Source organism: Ranitomeya variabilis, chromosome 7, assembly GCF_051348905.1.
Source record: "Ranitomeya variabilis isolate aRanVar5 chromosome 7, aRanVar5.hap1, whole genome shotgun sequence".
NCBI lineage: Eukaryota > Metazoa > Chordata > Amphibia > Anura > Dendrobatidae > Ranitomeya > Ranitomeya variabilis.
Window position 1 is genome coordinate 119,143,749 of NC_135238.1, and position 20,421 is coordinate 119,164,169.

Genomic DNA, 20,421 nt, shown 5'->3' on the forward strand with positions numbered 1-20,421 from the left:
ATTACCACTCATAATCCCGCCCCCACCATATCACCACACATAATTCCGCTCCCACCACATTACCACACATAATCCCGCCCCACCACATCACCACACACAATCCCACCCCCCGACCACATTACCACACACAATCCCGCCCCCACCACATTACCACACACAATACCACCCCCCCACCACATACAATCCCGCCCTTCACTACATTACCACACATAATGCCCCCACATTACCACACAATCCCGCCCCCACCACATTACCACACATAATCCCGCCCCCCACCACATTACCACACACAATCCCACCCCCACCACATTACCACACACAATCCCGCCCCCACCACATTACCACACACAATCCCGCCCCCCCAACATATTACCACACACAATCCCGCCCCCCCACCACATTACCACACATAATCCCGCCCCCCACCACATTGCTACACATAATCCCGCCCCCCACCACATTACCACACATAATCCCGCCCCCCACCACATTACCACACATAATCCCGCCCCCCACCACATTGCTACACATAATCCCGCCCCCCACCACATTACCACACATAATCCCGCCCCCCACCACATTACCACACATAATCCTGCCCTCCCACCACATTACCACACACAATCCCGCCCCCCCACCACATTACCACACATAATCCCGCCACCGCCACATTACACATAATCCCGCCCCCCACCACACATAATCCCGCCCCCACCACATTACCACACACAATCCTGCCCCCACCACATTACCACACACAATCCCGCCCCCCACCACATTACCACACACAATCCCGCCCCCCCACATTACCACACACAATCCTGCCCCCCACCAAATTACCACACATAATCCTGCCCCCCAACACATTACCACACATAATCCCGCCCCACCACATCACCACAAACAATCCCACCCCCCCACCACATTACCTCACACAATCCCACCCCCCCACCACATTATCACACACAATCCCGCCCCCCACCACATTACCGCACACAATCCCGCCCCTCACCACATTACCACACACAATTCTACCCCCCACCACATTACCACACATAATCCCGCCCCCCACCACATTACCGCACACAATCCCGCCCCTCACCACATTACCACACACAATTCCACCCCCCACCACATTACCACACATAATCCCGCCCCTGCCACATTACCACACATAATCCCGCCCCCCACCACATTACCACACACAATCCCGCCCCCCTCCACATTACCACACACAATCCCGCCCCCCACCACATTACCGCACACAATCCCGCCCCTCACCACATTACCACACAAAATTCCACCCCCCACCACATTACCGCACACAATCCCGCCCCTCACCACATTACCACACAAAATTCCACCCCCCACCACATTACCGCACACAATCCCGCCCCTCACCACATTACCACACAAAATTCCACCCCCCACCACATTACCACACATAATCCCGCCCCCCACCACTTTACCACACAAAATCCCACTCCCTACCACCTTACAGCACATAATAAATTACCACTCATAATCCCGCCCCCCCACCACATTACCAATTAATCCAGTCCCCTGCACAGTTGCTCCACCCCCCACCCCATCAACACACATAACAACCCGCCCCTCCACCCCATCACAATACATAATCCCGCCCCCCACCACATTACCACACATAATCTTGCCCCCCACCACATTGCCACTCATAATCCCGCCCCCACCATATCACCACACATAATCCGGCCCCTCACATTTCCACACACAATCCCGCCCCCACCACATTACCACACATAATCCCGCCCCCGGTACAGTAGCTCCTCCCCCACCCCATCACCACACAATCCTACCCCCATCACATTTCCACACACAATCCCACCCTACCACCACATTACCACAGATAATCCCACCCCCTGCAAAGTAGCTCCTCCCCCCACCCCATCACCACACAATCCCGCACCACCACACACAATCATGCCCCCCAACCACATTACACACACAATCCCGCCCCCCACCACATTACCACACATAATCCCGCTCCCCCACCACATTACCACACATAATCCCACCCCCCACCACATTACCACACATAATCCCACCCCACACCACATTACCACATATAATCCCGCCCCCCACCACATTACCACACATAATCCCACCCCTACCACATTACCACACACATTCCCGCCCCCCAGCACATTACCACACATAATCCCTCCCCCACCACATTATCACACATAATGCCACCCCCCAGGGCCGTATTTAGAGTTTCTGCTGCCCTAGGCACTTTTAGTGCTGCCTCACCCATTGGTGAGTATGAGTAAGGGCTCATTTCCACTTGCGAGAAACACGCCCGTGTCTCGCATGTGGAAACCAAGCTCTGGCGCCTGCACTTTGGTGCGGAGCGTGCAGCTCCATGTGTTCCTATGCGGCTGCACGCTCCGCTCTGGAGTGCCGGCGCCACAGCTTGGTTTCCACATGCGAGACACGGACGTGTTTCTCGCAAGTGGAAATGAGCCCTAAGGCTGGAGTTACACTAGCGAGGAATACGGGCGACTGCTATGTGATAAAAAAAAAAAATCGCATCACACTTGGACCAGTATAAATCTATGGGGCAGCTCCCATCATCGTTTTTTTCTCGGCTGTTTTATCAGTGCGAGTGATTTCTCTCGTATATCAGCCGAGACTTGCCAATGCAAGTCAATGGGTGCAAAGAAAAAAATCCTACAGCACTCGCACCATGCAAGTGCTGTCCGATTTTTATGCACCGGCGTCCATTGAAAAGCTGTCAATTCATTTCCGGTGTACAGTAAAATCACACGGCCTCATTCATTCCCTATGGGACTTGCGGACATGTGCGGCACTTGCAGCAACGGAAAAAAAACTCTGCTAGCAGTGTTTTTTTGTCTCACCGCAAGTGCCCCACATGTTGGCAAGTAGCCATCACTACCTGTCCCTAGTGAATCAACCACAGGGCATGCTGGGATTTGCAGTCCCTACAGTATCAACCACAGGGCATGCTGGGATTTGCAGTCCCTACAGTATCAACCACAGGGCATGCTGGGATTTGCAGTCCCTATAGTACCAACCACAGGGCATGCTGGGATTTGCAGTCCCTACAGTATCAACCACAGGGCATGCTGGGATTTGCAGTCCTACATCTCCATAATTAGAATGACAGGACATGTAACCTAAACCTGTAGTTATCCTGCAGCTACAGAATAGAAGTCAGGGCGTGAAGGTACAAGTCCCCCTTACACAAAGACTGGGATGCTGGAATTTATGGTTCTACAGCAGCTCCAGACTAATAAAAACAAGACTTGCTGGAAGGTGTACATGGGGCAGAGTGGACACATACTGCAGAGGCCCCCTAATAGTGATCAGGATATGGGTAATGTCCTGCTTCAGTGATGTACCTCTCAGCACCTCCCCCTCTGTTCACAGCCTCATGTCAGCAGCAGGGCACAGGCAGCAGTAGAGGGAATCACAGCGTGAGGCTCCGTGTGATGCGCCTTCCCTCCCTGCAGACCGCAGCATCAACACTAACAGGTGAGGACAGGGCCCCTGTCAGCATATTCTTGTGCAGTCTGTAGCTGAGCGGGCCCAGCCTCTCCTGCTAGCGCTGAAGCTGCCGGACATGCTGGGACTAGCAGTTACACAGCAAGCACCGCACAACTGACCTAGACACAACAATCCTCACACCATCCTCCCCCGCAGCTCCTCAGGCAGGAACTGAACTTGGCGCCACAGCGAGGAGGGGGCGGGCCTGCAGTGTGTTCCTCTTCCAGCTCCCGGCCTCCACTGCAGCATATGTGATAGCGCAGCGCAGGATCCGATAGCACCACAGCAGCCAGAAGATGGAGATGGGGAAGAGGGAGTTAAGGAGGGTGGGTTTGGGTGGGCACTACCCCGCACTATTATTAAAAAAAAAAAAAACCTTGCTCAGGCGTCGCCCCCCGCATCCTCCTGCCCCTAGGCACGTGCCCTCAAGTGCCTAGTGGCAAATATGGCCCTGCCGCCCCCCCACCACATTACCACACAAAATCCTGCCCCCCCACCACATTACCACACATGATCCTGCCCCCCCACCACAATACTACACATAATCCCACCCCCACCTCATTACCACACATAATCCTGCCCCCCCCACTGCATTACCACACATAATCCTGCCCCCCCACTGCATTACCACACATAATCCCACACGAGGAGCCGTCCCCACACATTACCACACGAGGCTCCGTCCCTCCACATTACCTCATGAGTCTCCGTCCCCACACATTACCTCACGAGTCTCCGTCCCCACACATTACCTCACGAGTCTCCGTCCCCACACATTACCACATGAGGCTGCGTCCCCACACATTACCACACAAGGCTCTGTCCCCACACATTATTACCACACTAATCCAGTTTGCTTTTGATTTTTCAATGTGAATAAAATGTATTAGTATTATTCAGATTTTTAATTATTATTATTAACTTCATTTTAAGTTAATTTACCGCCTGCGTAAGCGCTATTGAATGTTGTCATTATTTACTTTAATTTAATCACTAGCAGCTTTAATTAGATAGCAATGAGCATGCCGAGCGTTAGCTGGCTGGAATCATCATATATATATATATATATATTATATTATCATAATTTTTAATTATGCTTTTTTAACCTTTTTTTCTTTTTGCTTTGTGCAGGTGGAAGAGAAACAATGATGGATCTATTAGTAGAAAAAAATCTAAGAAAATGCTGGAAATCCTAGCCATCAAGCACATTTCTTCAGAGCACTGGTCTCTTCCTGGAGTAGGTTTCTTTATATTATGATCATTATTACTGATACATTTAAGGGTATGTTTCCACGGTCAGGAAACGCTGCTTGTTTGACGCTGCGCAGAGCTGCAGCGTCAAACAAGCAGCGTCCAGATGTTCCAGCATAGTGGAGGGGATTTTATGAAATCCCGTCTCCACTATGCGTGGAAAACCGCACGCGGCGGCCCTGCGACTCCGGACATGCTGCGCGTCTTTTCAGATCGCAGCATGTCCGTACACCTTGCGGGGACGCGGCGTCCCCGCAAGGCATATCACAGGGCCCTATGGGAGAGAGCGATCATCCCGGATGTGAAGAGTTAACACATCCGTCATGATCGCGTCCCAGAAAGGGGGCGGGGCTTAGCGCCGAGCGGCTTCGCCGCTGCGGCGATACCGCCGGCCATCCTGACCGTGGAAACATACCCTTAGAATGTCACAAATACATATCAGTATACAAAAAATGTGTATTTAAAAATGTAAACTAATATTAATCTGGGATATAGAAGAGTGTGTTTTTTCATAATGCTATGTTTAAAACCTAATTCTCAGTTTTCATGGAGAAAGAAATCCAATAACTGTAAATACACAACATTCAGTGAACTATATCGATATTAACACAGTTTATATGATTTGTTACTTCATAGTAATTTCTGTAAAGCACCATTCCAGCATTTTTATTATTTTTATTTTACCTCCTGAGTGGTGGCACTAATCTAATTTCCCTACACCTAGTATCATACTTATCAGCCACTGTTTTCATCTACTACCAGCACCGCTCTGGTTGGCCTTTTGCAGGTTGTGACCTGCAGGATCGCTTCAGTGTTTGCTGGGTGATCTGGAATTCCCTACTTAAGGTAAGTTTGAGGGCTAGAACGAGGCCCTTATAGAGTTACATTAAGAGCTTGTGACTGTTGGTCAGTCAGATGTTATGGTGACAAGATGACAAATCAGGATCGAACGGGCGCCGTGAAGAGCTGAAGACTGCGGCTGGTGAGTCAGGGTCAGGAACTTAGATTAATGTCACCACTCCAGTGCTGAAATAAAAAAAAATGTTGGAGTAGTGTTTTAAAAATTACAAACAGGCAACACAGATCAAAGTTCTGTACTTTTCATGAACTGAAAAATCTGAACAATGTCCATGCACCAAAATCTTACTTTACTTTTTTTTACATTACTGAAAGTTTTAGATGATTACTCTTGATTCAATGACTCATTGTCTGAAGCATCTAAACATATGGAAATTATTGGCTGTTTAATGGAATATTGGAACACTGATACAAAGGAAAAAGTTTGTTGCAATATTTACTTAATTGTATTTCTTATCTTTGGTATACTATACTAAAGAAAACATTTGAACCACTCGACAGCTAATTTGCTGGTTTGGATCAAGCAAAATCTGTTCAGCTTGAAGTAATTTGTTGTTGCCTTTTATCCCTTCCTGACATTTGAAGCATATATACTGTACGTCATGAAATGTAAGGGCTTTCCGACCAATGAAGTATATATATGACATGCTAATCATGCGATCACGGTGATCACATGAAAGTGCTTCCTGTTTCTGACAGAAGAGCATTGGACTGGTAGCCACTGGGGGGTGCCGCCACACTGCAAATATGATCGCTGTAATTGGCTGCTCAGTTCTGAACAGCCAATCACAGCGTTTCCAGTGTTTCAGGCAATGAAACAAAGATGTCCAGCCTATGATCTGTAATGGCACTGATCATAGGCTGGAGTCTAGCAATGCCACCATCATCAGGGCCAGCTGTGATTGGTGCGATTGGACAAGCACACCAATCAGAGAGTACAGAGGCGATCTGACCGTAGTATGACCATCCTGCAATTCCTTTTTCTAGCTTCATACATGTGCAGGGTGGCCAGACTATCATTCTGTCTTGCTATGCTGGGCTTTGTGGTGCCACAGACTTTGTCCAGCATGTGTCTTCACTGCAGCTGGTGTTTCTGTGATTCATGAAAGAAGAAAGAAGTTGTTCCTGATCTGTTCCTGATCTCTAGCTTTTTCCTATTCCAACCAAATGTGGTGCACCTGAGGGTCCAATCACCACAGAGGTACTGCACCTCAGCCAGGTGTGGTACTTTACTCTTGGGTAAGGAGGGGGCACTACCCAGTACTCACACACTAGCACCCAACACTAGACCTCTCCAGGCCAGGGAGGGACTTGGTAGAAGGTGTGGGTGGAGAGAGTGACAGATAGAGGAGCTGTCATGGAAACTAGAAGGAGGAGTTGATGAGTTGGAACTGGGGACTTGAGGAGTGAGGAGCTCATCCCAGCATGAGAGGTCAGAGAGAAAGAGAACAGGGAAGATAGAGAAAAGATCCTAACAGAAAGAAGAGAGAGAAGGGGTCCTAGGGGAATGGGTAGTGAGGAATCCACCCGTGGAGCCCTAATCCACGCTGACTGTAGTTGAGTGGAGGGACCAGGTCGCAGTGGTGGAACCGACCTCCAGACTAGTGGAGGTCTAGAAGGCTCAGATAGCCAGCCAGGGGCTTTGGTTTCTGTACGTGGCACAGCCACTTCCACACACATTCACCGAAAAGGCAGCCACATAGGGTCAAGAGGATCAAGAGGACGTTGCCCAGCAGGATCTGAGGCTGCTGGCTTGGGACACTGTGTGTGAAGGCGCAGGGCAGGAGAGGCGGCAGCCAGTGGAGTGAGATGGTCAGGGAAGGCACATAAGAAGGGTGTTCTGGCAAAATGGACCCGAAATTACCTTAGAGTTGGTGGGATCACAGACTAGGAGGACACAGCACCCGTCTGGGACTGCATTTAAGAACTGTGAGTGAAAGTGTGGAAACTGCACCCTCATGTGTCCTCTGAATATTTATTGTCACCTGCCCTGCACTACATCATTCACCATCATATACTTTAACTCATTAACTGCCCTGGCGCCTAGCTCTACCCGTGGAGAGCGGTAACACCTTTGCTGCATCACCAACTGAGCCAGTGGACCTGAACTGCAGCGTCGGCCATTTCCCTATTGCTGAGGATCACAGGTGGGGTCATGAACTAACTCCCTATAGGCTTTATTTCCCCTTTATTTCACTAATTTTATTAGATGCCCAGGGCCAAGGACCAGGTCACTGCTGCCGTGACAACCCCCTTAAGAACAGTCGGACCCGGCCTGAGTACCCCACGGTCCTATCGGGCGCTCCATTTTAGCATCACAAACAGGATTTTGTAGCCCGGTACCACCGGGTGCTGTGCACCAGAGACTTTGTTGAATTGTGAAATCACCACCATTACGGCGTTATACAGCGCGTGGGAGAAGAGAGGTGTGTTGTCATGGGCAGAACCTGGAAGAAAGGCGCGAAAACCACACCCACCCTTTGTAGATACTTCTATGTACTGAGAACATATCAGTCAGCCATGGAGATCCACCTCCTAGTCTGGGATGGCGGGAAGAGAAAGAGACCACCCATAAAGGAGAGCGTGGGAACAGCACGTGGGTGCAACCAAGGACCCGACAAGAAAGATGGTGAGTGGTGGTTAAACCGGAGCGTGTTGTGGAAGTGAAGGACTCCCCCAGCCGACAAGATGAGAACCCTGACCAGCTGCCAACTATGGACCCGGAGTTCCTGGGGGCCGATGTTGAGGAGCTGAGCCGCCAGCTCCTGAAATCACACATCACCGAGGTACTAAAATGCTGTGTCCTCTGAATATTTATTGCGTCACTTGCCCTGCACTACAACATTCACCATCATATACTTTAACTCATTAACTGTCCTGGGGCCTAGCTCTACCCAGGCAGAGCTGTAAAACCTTTGCTGCATCACCAACTGCCCCAGTGGACCTGAACTGCAGGGTCAGCTATTTCCCTATTGCCAAGCACCACGAGTGGCATCACAAACTAACTACCTATAGACTTTATTTCCCCTTTAATTGACTTTTATTGGACGCCCAGGGCCACGTACCGGGTCACTGCTGCCGTGACAACCCCTTTAAGAACCGTCAGACTTGGCCAGAGTATCTCACGGCCCTAGCGGGCACTCCACAAGTCCACCTCAAACCACTTTTCGCCCGTTTTCCTCATGTCCCACTTTCTCTTATCCCCTCCCCATCCCCCTTCTGCTACCAAGCGCTGATCAGTACTTGATTGATGATCAGCACTTGCTCTCTCAATTTTTGGCAGTTTCTGTTTGTGCATCCTGCAGCCACCGAGCAATGATCAGTGATGCAAATCACTGATCAACGTCCATGCTCGTTGTTTTCCAGGACATCCTGCAGCCGCTGAGCGCTGATTAGTGACACAAATCACTGGCTGGTGCCTATGCTCGCTGTTTTCCTGGACTCCCCCCCCCCCCTTTGCACCACTCCATGCATATGTTCTACATCTGCCTAGCAACTGATCAGACAAACATCACTGGCAACTGTGCTTACTTTTAGCTAGGAATTTTTTACTTGTCTATTTTTTATCCCCTTCTTGTACCACATCAATGAGTGCATCCTACAGCCATCAAAAGTTGGTCAGTAACACAAATCACTGATCATTCTCCAGTTGTTTTTTTGTGTGAAAAAAGAATTGAATAAAAATATTTTAGATTAGTTGATACAACTAGATTAGGGACAATAAAAATATACCATAGTTATCAGTGTCTACTACAGTATTTTTACTGCATATATAGTCAGGGTTACTGTCAGTGCAGAAAAATACAATCACATTATTATTGTTACCACGCCGTAGACACACAGGATAACACTATAATGTGCACAGGGCAAAACAAATACAAATATAGGAAGGAGGAATATGACAAAGGATAATACACCACCAGATACGATATTCCTACAACAAGACCACCACTCCAGACCGGAATCACTAGGCACAAAGCACAAGCTAAAATCAGCGACGCCCAAAGTCCAGCACGACTATTTAAAGGCCGTGGGCGTGACCCAGCCTCCAACCTAATTACCAGCAAGATTAACCCCGAGCAAGCTGGATAAAGTCTAACCAACGCCACTGAGCGTGTAGTGGACGTATGTGGAATTACCGCTGTCTGTCGGATGCCCTAGTGTGAACAGCATCTGACATGACAGTACCCTGCCTTCTACGAGGGACCCCAGTGCCCTCACGACTTATAGGACCTGGCTTGTCCGGATGGCGGCGGTGAAACATACTGACCAGCCAGTCCACATGTATGTCTGAGGCTGGTACCCAGGACCTCTCTTCCGGCCCATAACCACGCCAGTGTACCAGGTACTGTAATGTGCGGCGCACTACTAGAGAGTCAACCACCTTGGAGACTTCAAACTCCAAACTGCCATCCACCAAGACTGGAGGTGGCATAGGCACCGTGTCCACGGAACCCACCACCTTTTTTAATAAAGATCTGTGGAACACGACGTGTATTTTATATACCGTAGGGAGCGCCAAACGGTAGGCTACCGGGTTAATGATGGCGGCAACCCTAAATGGACCAATAAACCTTGGACCCAATTTCAAAGATGGAATCTTGAGTCTTATGTTTTTTGTGGACAACCACACCCAGTCACCCACACTCAGGTCCGGACCTGTCACACATTTACTGTCAGTCACTCGTTTGTACCTTGCACCTACGCTTAACAAGCGCTGTTTCACTCTCCTCCAAACGGATGCCAGTTGTGCTCCCAAGTGGTCCTCCTCCGGGACGCCAGTAGAAGCCCCCTGATGCAGAGTACAAAACTGAGGATGGAGCCCGTAAACACAAAAGAACGGGGACTCCACAGATGATTCCTGATGATTATTTATAGCAAACTCAGCCAAAGGAAGGAACGTCGGCCACTCCTCCTGATTGTCAGAAACAAAACAGCGTAAGTACTGCTCCAAATTCTGGTTCATACGCTCGGTCTGACCATTTGACTAAGGATGAAACGCAGAAGAATGCGACAACTTGATCCCCAGCCATGAGCAAAAAGCTTTCCAAAATTTTGCCACAAACTGAGTACCCCTATCAGACACGATGTCAGACGGGACCCTGTGATGTCTGACCACCTCCTGCACAAATACCTGAGCCAGAGTCTTAGCGTTAGGCAATGAAGGCAAAGACACAAAGTGCGACATCTTTGAGAACCGATCAACAACCACCAGAATGACCGTGTTCATAGCAGAGGAGGGCAAATCTGTGATAAAATCCATGGAAATCTCCGTCCATGGCCTACTGGGTACCCCGAGAGGATGCAGTGTGCCAGCAGGACAAGAGCGGGACGTCTTAGCCCTAGCATACGTGGTACATGCTGATACGTACGAGACCACGTCCTGTTGGATTTTGGGCCACCAAAACTGCCGCAACACCAACTCCAAGGTACCCCTAACCCCTGGATCGCCAGCCAGGACAGCATCATGATGCTCACCCAACACCTTTAGGCGAAGATTGAGCGGTACAAATGATTTATTAATGGGAAGCTCTGGTGGTACCTCCTCCTGAGCCTCGGCAATCTCAGCCTCAACCTCTGTCGTGAAAGCCGAGACCACTACACCCTTTTGGAGGATGGGTACCGGATCTTCCCGAGGTTCTCCCCCTAGAAAACACATGGACAAAGCATCCGCCTTAGTGTTCTTAGACCCAGGTCAGTACGTAACAAAAAAGTTTAACCGCATGATAAACAATGCCCAGCGAGACTGCCTGGGGGACAGACGCTTGGTTGACTCCAAATACAGCAGATTTTTATGGTCGGTGATAACTGTAACCTGATGGACCGACCCCTCCAAAAAGTGTCACCATTCCTCAAAAGCCAATTTGATAGCCAACAACTCCCTGTTGCCTATATCGTAATTATGTTCAGCAGACAACAACTTCTTGGAAAAGAAGGCGCAAGGACGCAACTCGCCCAAGGATGAGCCTTGTGACAGCACCGCCCCCACTCCAACCTCAGACTCATCAACTTCCATGGTAAATGGTTTTGATACGTCCGGTTGCACCAGAATGGGGGCCAAAGCAAAACTGTTCTTCAGAAATTCAAATGCAAGCACAGCAGCCTGAGGCCAGGCGGAGAAATTGGTACCCTTTTTCTTCATGTCAGTAAGTGGCTTAGCAATGGTAGAGAAATCCTTGATATACTTTCTATAATAGTTGGAAAACCCAAGGAACCGCTGGAGTGCTTTTAGGTTATCAGGTTGTTCTCAATGCAGCACCGCTTCCACCTTAGCGGCGTCTATTTTAACCCCTTTACCCCCAAGGGTGGTTTGCACGTTATGGAAAGGGCCAATTTTTACAATTCTGACCACTGTCCATTTATGAGGTTATAACTCTGGAACGCTTCAACGGATCCCAGTTCTTCTGACACTGTTTTCTCGTGACATATAGTACTTCATGACAGTGGTAAAAGTTCTTTGATATTACCTGCGTTTATTTGTGAAAAAAATGGAAATTTGGCGAAAATTTTGAAAATTTTGCAATTTTCCAAATTTGAATTTTTATACAATTAAATCACAGAGATATGTCACACAAAGTACTTAATAAGTAACATTGCCCACATGTCTACTTTACATCAGCATGATTTTGGAACCAAAATTTTTTTTTGTTAGGGAGTTATAAGGGTTAAAAGTTGACCAGCAATTTCTCATTTTTACAACACCATTTTTTTTTAGGTTTTTTAGGGACCACATCACATTTGAAGTCATTTTGAGGGGTCTATATGATAGAAAATACCCAAGTGTGACACCATTCTAAAAACTGCACCCATCAAGGTGCTCAAAACCACATTCAAGAAGTTTATTAACCCTTCAGGTGTTTCACAGGAATTTTTGGAATGTTTAAATAAAAATAAACATTTAACTTTTTTTCACAAAAAAATTACTTCAGCTCCAATTTGTTTTATTTTAATAAGGGTAACAGGAGAAAATGGACCCCAGACGTTGTTGTACAATTTGTCCTGAGTATGCTGATACCCCATATGTTGGGGTAAACCACTGTTTGGGCGCATGGCAGAGCTCGAAAAGGAAGGAGCGCCGTTCGACTTTTCAATGCAAAATTGACAGGAATTGAGATGGGACGCCATGTTGCGTTTGGAGAGCCACTGATGTGCCTAAACATTGAAACCCCCCACAAGTGACACCATTTTGGAAAGTAGACCCCCTAAGGAACTTATCTAGAGGTGTGGTGAGCACTTTGACCCAAGTGCTTCACAGAAGTTTATAAGGCAGAACCGTAAAAATAAAAAATCATTTTTTTTTCACAAAAATTATCTTTTCGCCCCCTATTTTTTATTTTCCTAAGGGTAAGAGAAGAAATTGGACCTGAAAAGTTGTTGTACAATTTGTCCTGAGTATGCTGATACCCCATATGTTGGGGAAAACTACTGTTTGGGCACATGGGAGAGCTCGGAAGGGAAGGAGCATCGTTTGACTTTTCAATGCAAAATTGACAGGAATTGAGATGGGACACCATGTTGCGTTTGGAGAGCCACTGATGTGCCTAAAGATTGAAACCCCCCACAAGTGACACCATTTTGGAAAGTAGACCCCCTAAGTAACTTATCTAGATGTGTGGTGAGCACTTTGACCCACCAAGGGCTTCACAGAAGTTTATAATGCAGAGCCGTAAAAATAAAACAAACATTTTTTCCCACAAAAATTATTTTTTAGCCCCCAGTTTTGTATTTTTCCGAGGGTAACAGGAGAAATTGGACCCCCAAAGTTGTTGTGCAATTTGTCCTGAGTGCGCTGATACCCCATATGTGGGGGGAACCACTGTTTGGGTGCATGGGAGGGCTCGGAAGGGAAGGAGCGTCATTTGGAATGCAGACTTAGATGGAATGGTCTGCAGGCGTCACATTGCGTTTGCAGAGCCCCTAATGTACCTAAACAGTAGAAACCCCCCACAAGTGACACAATTTTGGAAAGTAGACGCCCTAAGGAACTCATCTAGATGTGTTGTGAGAGCTTTGAACCCCCGAGTGTTTCACTACAGTTTATAACGCAGAGGCGTGAAAATAAAAAAAAAATTTTTTCCACAAAAATTATTTTTTAGCCCCCAGTTTTGTATTTTTCCAAGGGTAACAGGAGAAATTGGACCCTAAATATTGTTATCCAATTTGTCATGAGTACGCTGATACCTGACATGTGGGGGGGAACCACCGTTTAAGCGCATGGCAGAGCTCGGAAGGGAAGGAGCATCATTTGGAATGCAGACTTAGATGGATTGGTCTGCAGGCGTCACATTGCGTTTGCAGAGCCCCTAATGTACCTAAACAGTAGAAACCCCCCACAAGTGAACCCAAATTGGAAACTAGACCCCCAAGGAACTTATCTAGATGTGTTGTGAGAACTTTGAGCCCCCAAGTGTTTCACTACAGTTTATAACGCAGAGCCGTGAAAATAAAAAATATTTTTTTCCCACAAAAATTATTTTTTAGCCCCCAGTTTTGTATTTTCCCAAGGGTAACAGGAGAACTTGGACCCCAAAAGTTGTTGTCCAATTTGTCCTGAGTATGCTGATACCCCATGTGTTGGGGTAAACCCCTGTGTGGGCACACGGGAGAGCTCGGAAGGGAAGGAGCACTGTTTTACTTTTTCAACGCAGAATTGGCTGGAATTGAGATCGGACGCCATGTCGCGTTTGGAGAGCCCCTGATGTGCCTAAACAGTGGAAACCCCCCCAATTATAACTGAAACCCTAATGCAAACACACCCCTAATCCCAACGGTAACCCTAACCACACCTCTAACCCAGACACACCCCTAACCCTAATCCCAACCCTATTCCCAGCCATAAATGTAATTCTAACCCTAACTTTAGCCCCAACCCTAACTTTAGCCCCAACCCTAACTGTAGCCTTAACCCTAGCCCCAACCCTAACCCTAGCCCTAACCCTAAACCTAGCCCTAACCCAAGCCCTAACCCTAGCCCTAACCCTAATCCTAACCCTAGCCCCAACCCTAACCCTAGCACTAACCCTAGCCCTAACCCTAATCCTAACCCTAACCCTAGTCCTAATGGGAAAAAGGAAATAAATGCGTTTTTTTAATTTTTTTATTTTTCCCTAACTAAGGGGGTGATGAAGTGGGGTTTGATTTACTTTTATAGCGGGTTTTTTAGCGGATTTTTATGATTGGCAGCCGTCACACACTGAAAGACGCTTTTTATTGCAAAAAATACTTTTTGCGTTACCACATTTTGAGAGCTATAATTTTTCCATATTTGAGACCGCAGAGTAATGTGAGGTCTTGTTTTTTGTGGGACGAGTTGACGTTTTTATTGGTAACATTTTCGGGCACGTGACATTTTTTGATCGCTTTTTATTCCGATTTTTGTGAGGCAGAATGACCAAAAACCAGCTATTCATGAATTTCTTTTGGGGGAGGCGTTTATACCATTCTGCGTTTGGTAAAATTGATTAATCAGTGTTATTCTTCGGGTCAGTATGATTACAGCGATATCTTTTTTATATCTTTTTTTTATGTTTTGGCGCTTTTATACGATAAAAACTATTTTATAGAAAAAATAATTATTTTGCCATCGCTTTATTCTGAGGACTATAACTTTTTTTTTTTTTTTGCTGATGATGCTGTATGGCGGCTCTTTTTTGCGGGACAAAATGACGCTTTCAGTGGTACCATGGTTATTTATATCTGTATTTTTGATCGCGTTTTATTCCACTTTTTATTCGGCGGCATGATAATAAAGCGTTTTTTGCCTCGTTTTTTTTTTTTTTTTCTAACTGTGTTCACTGAAGGGGTTAACTAGTGGGACAGTTTTATAGGTTGGGTCGTTACGGACGCGGCAATACTAAATATGTGTACTTTTATTGTTTGTTTTTTTTATTTAGATAAAGAAATGTATTTATGGGAATAATATTTTTTTTTCTTTATTTAGGAATTTTTTTTTTTTTTTTTTTTTTTTTTACACATGTGGAAATTTTTTTTAAAACTTTTTTACTTTGTCCCAGGGGGGGACATCACAGATCGGTGATCTGACAGTTTGCACAGCACTCTGTCAGATCACCGATCTGACTTAGAGCACTGCAGGCTTACCAGCGCCTGCTCTGAGCAGGCACTCGGTAAGCCACCTCCCTCCCTGCAGGACCCGGATGCCGCGGCCATCTTGGATCCGGGACCTGCAGCGAGGAAGGAGGTAGGAGACCCTCGGAGCAACGCGATCACATCGCGTTGCTGCTGGGGTCTCAGGGAAGCCTGCAGGGAGCCCCCTCCCTGCGCGATGCTTCCCTGTACCGCCGGCACACCGCGATCATGTTTGATCGCGGTGTGCCGGGGGTTATTGTGCCGGGGGCAGTCCGTGACCGCTCCTGGCACATAGCGCCGGATGTCATCTGCGATAGGCAGCTGACACCCGGCCGCGATCGGCCGCGCTCCCCCCGTGAGCGCGGCCGATCGCGCTGGACGTACTATTCCATCCTTGGGAAGTAGGGCCCACCCCACATGGACGGAATAGTACATCCAATGACAGAAAGGGGTTAAACCCTGAAGTAGACACAATATAACCCAAGAAAGGCAACTCCTGAACCGAAAATACACATTTCTCAAGTTTAGCATAGAGCTTATTTTCCCTGAGTAGCTGTAATACGTGCCTCACATGCTCTAAATGAGTATCACGGTCGCATGAATAAATGAGAATGTCATCTAGATACACAATAACGAATTTCCCCAGAACATGCGAGAATACATCATTTATGAAATGTTGAAAAACTGCAGGCGCGTTTGTCAACCCAAATGGCATCACCAAATTTTCAAAATGACCCTCAGGAGTAATAAAAGCCATCTTCCACTCATCACCTTGACGGACTCTTATGAGGTTGTACGCCCCGCCTCCTTCAAGCTTGGAAAACCATTTAGCACCAGCCACCTGGTTGAACAAATCAGGTATCAATGGCATAGGGTATGGATCACGAACCGTAATCTGGTTTAACTCCCTGAAATCCAGACACGGGCGTAGTCCGCCATCTTTCTTTTTAATGAAGAAGAACCCTGCTGCCACCGGCGAGGACGAAGGCCTGATGTGCCCTTTGCTCAGACTCTCAGCAATGTAGTCTTTTAACGCTTGCCTCTCAGGACCAGAGATGTTGAACATCCTAGCTTTCGTCAATTTGGCCCCTGGTTTAAACCTAATAGTACAGTCATAGGGGCGATGTGGTGGCAATTCTGAGCAACCCTTCTCTGAGAACACATCTGCAAAATCCAACAGTGACTCAAGAATGCTTGGAGTCACAGCGGACACACATGTGGCCAGGCAATTCTCCTGGCAAAATCCGCTCCACTGAATTATGTCCTGAGTTTTCCAGTCAATAACCGGGTTGTACATAGATAACCATGGAAAACCCAGAACCATTTGTGCAGGAAGATTACTGAGCACCCTACATGTAACCTGCTCAGAATGTAGGAGCCCAATGTGGAGTTTCACCTCAGCCACAAACTCAGTAATCTTCCCCTGAGAGAGAGGGGTAGCATTGATGGTGACCACCAGTATAGGATGAGGCAATTTTTCGACCGTGAACCCGGCCGTGTGCGCAAACTCTTCATCTATGAGATTAGTGGCCGAACCACTATCCACAAAAACAGTGATTGGCAGCTCTCTGCCAGCGACCATAACTCTGGCAGGGAGCATACATTGAGGGACCACCATACACATAAGCTCAGATTGGCCTCCTCCACACCCTCTGAGTTTAGTAGTTTTCCGCCGTTGCTTTTTTCTTAGAAAACAGAGGACAAGCGTTTACATAATGCCCCTTTTTACCACAGCAAAAACAGGCTCACTGCTTCCTGAGCAAGGGGGATTGCTGACGTGACACCCCTGCCATTTGTATAGGCTCCGTGGGCTCACCTGCAGCAACCTCACGAGCACCTACGACCTCCCCCATAGGCGGCGTCTCTAGCGCCCCCTGACGCAAACGTCGATCAATGCGGACAACAAGACTCATAGCAGACTCTAGAGAAGCAGGAGTCTCATACATCAGAAGGGCTTGTTTAACCCTTCTCGAAACGCCATATACAAACTGACTCCGCAGCGCTGGGTCATTCCATTGTGTGTCCACCGCCCAACGGTGAAATTCAGAACAGTAATCCTCCGCCATTCGCTCCCCCTGGTGGAGAGCGCGTATTTTAGATTCTGCTAGAGCCAATCTGTCAGGATCATCATATATGAGTCCAAGAGCAGAAAAAAACCTCTCCACTGAGTTAAATGCAGCTGAATCAGAAGGTAATGAAAACGCCCATGCTTGGGGATCTCCGTTCAGTAAAGACAAAACCAAGCCCAACGCTGAGCTTCATTACCTGAGGAAAGCAGGCACATACGAAAATATAATTTGCAAGCTTCACGGAAAACAACAAACTTACTGCATTCCCCAGCAAACTTCTCAGGTAAAGGGATTTTTGGCTCTGCAACTCTACCTGCAGCTTCCACTTGCACATAAGACACCACTAGACCCTGTTGCTGAACTGCCCCCTTCAATTCAGTGACCTGTAACGACAGCGCCTCCAACTGGCGGGTTATGGAAGTCATGAGATCCATGACATAAAAAAATATTCTTTTTTTTTTTTTTTTCTTTTTGGGCCGATTATAATGTCACGGGGGTACTGGGTAGACTAAGGCTGGTTACCCGGGCCCCTGCGATATCCCTCAGACTAGGGAAACCCTGTCTGTCCCTTTCCCAGAAGTTAAACTAAAGGTGTGCATGTCTGGGCCGCCAGGCCTGACCCTGTCTCCTGTTTCAGCCCTAAGCTGAAACCACTACCCACGACCCAGTGATGAGACCACACACCAATCCTCACAGAAAGCACAGACAGGGTAAACTGAAAAACGCACCACGCTGCAGACACACAGGATAACACTATAATGTGCACAGGGCAAAACAAATACAAATATAGGAAGGTGGAATATGACAAAGGATAATACACCACCAGATACGATATTCCTACAACAAGACCACCACTCCAGACCGGAATCACTAGGCACAAAGCACAAGCTATAATCGGCGACGCCCAAATTCCGGCACAACTATTTAAAGGCCGTGGGCGTGACCCAGCCTCCAACCTAATTACCAGCAAGATTAACCCCGAGCAAGCTGGATAAAGTCTAGCCGACGCCACTGAGTGTGTAGTGGACGTATGTGGAATTACCGCTGTCTGTTGGACGCCCTAGTGTGAACAGCGTCCGACATGACATAAACAATACAAGTCACAACTGGTACAGGAGGAGAGAGGACCTTGCTCGCTAGGGCTCACAATCTACAAGGGATGGGTAAGTATACAATAGGTGAGAGGTAGAGCTGGTCGTGCAGCGGTTTGGTAGATCGGTGATTACTGCAGGTTGTAGGCTTGTCGGAAGAGGTGTGTCTTCAGGTTCTTTTTGAAGGTTTCTATGGTAGGCGAGAGTCTAATATGTTGTATTAGAAAGTTCCACAGTAGGGGTGATGCGCGAGAGAAATCTTGTATGCGATTGCGGGAAGAGGAGATAAGAGTGCAGTAGAGAAGGAGATCTTTTCAGGATCGGAGGTTGCGTGCAGGTAAGTTCCAAGAGACGAGGTCACAGTTGTATGGAGGAGACATGTTGTGGATGGCTTTGTATGTCATGGTTAGGGTTTTGTACGGGAGTCTCTGGGCAATGGGGAGCCAGTGAAGGGATTGTCTGAGGGGTGAGGCTGGGGAATAGTGGGGGGGGACAGGTGGATTAGTTGGGCAGCAGAGTTTAGAATAGATTGGAGGGGTGTGAGAGTGTTCGAGGGGAGGCCACAGAGCAGGAGGTTGCAGTCAACATCTGCAGTCAACATCTGTGCGAGCATCCTACAGCCGTCGAGCGCTGATCAGCAACATATCAGTGATTGGCATCCAGTTGTGCTTTTTCTTTGTGTGAAAAAAGATTAAAAACATAATTTAGAATAGTTGATAGGACTAGATTTGGGACAGTAAAAATATACTGTAGTAATTGTCGACTATTACAGTATTTTTGTTATGCCCATGGTTGTGGAACCACTGTGTTACGATCCGTAGAAAGTCTGGAAGGGCATAACTAAGCAAACACCTGGTTCTTCACTAGAGCCACACGAGGAAAGAAATTCCAGCATTCGCAAAACGTAAAGATATTAAAATATTACTTTTAAGTGACATTAAAAATATCTTCGAGCAAAAATCATCAAAATAAAATAAAAAAGGGGCGGGGGTTGGGACAGCAGTGAGGGGACACAGGTGTCTGGCTTTCAGTCTCACAAGTTCTTAGTACTGAAAATGTGGGTGTCCAGGGCAGAAAGATTTATTGGAAAGAGGGGAGGGAAAAGACAAATGAGATGTCAGGCCTAATTAAATACAGACCAATAATTTTTACAACTAATGAAAGTGTAGACACCAAATGCACAGAAGAGACATAGTAACAGAGCCCATAAAAGGAAAATATGATGTGGATACATGTCTTAAGAACATTATTCATACTATGATAATAAAGATTGCGCAACTAATAATATGCACATAATATGTCCAAAGATAATGCATATACTGTATGTAGACACTGTTGGTATAAAAGAGACGTAATTACACAGCACGTGAGAAAACAAGAAGTGAAAAAAAAACAAAAACCTGCAGAGTTAATGCATACCAAAAATCGATCTACACACTATAGTAAAAATAAATTGCACAATAGTTAATATACATGGAATATGTTCAAAGATATCACATGTATATAGACACCGTTCATGC

The 20,421-nt window shown here is 47.2% G+C and overlaps 1 protein-coding gene across 2 annotated transcripts in view; it reads left to right on the forward strand.

The window, feature by feature from the left end:
- The window catches only part of LOC143786355 (transient receptor potential cation channel subfamily M member 2-like), a 1,952,850-nt gene that overhangs the window by 1,574,721 nt on the left and 357,708 nt on the right, over positions 1-20,421 (forward strand). For both annotated transcript variants that reach the window (XM_077275686.1, XM_077275685.1), the window contains one exon: positions 4,678-4,783. In XM_077275686.1, coding sequence (XP_077131801.1) covers positions 4,678-4,783 — 106 coding nt within the window. The remainder of the gene's footprint in view (positions 1-4,677; positions 4,784-20,421) is intronic.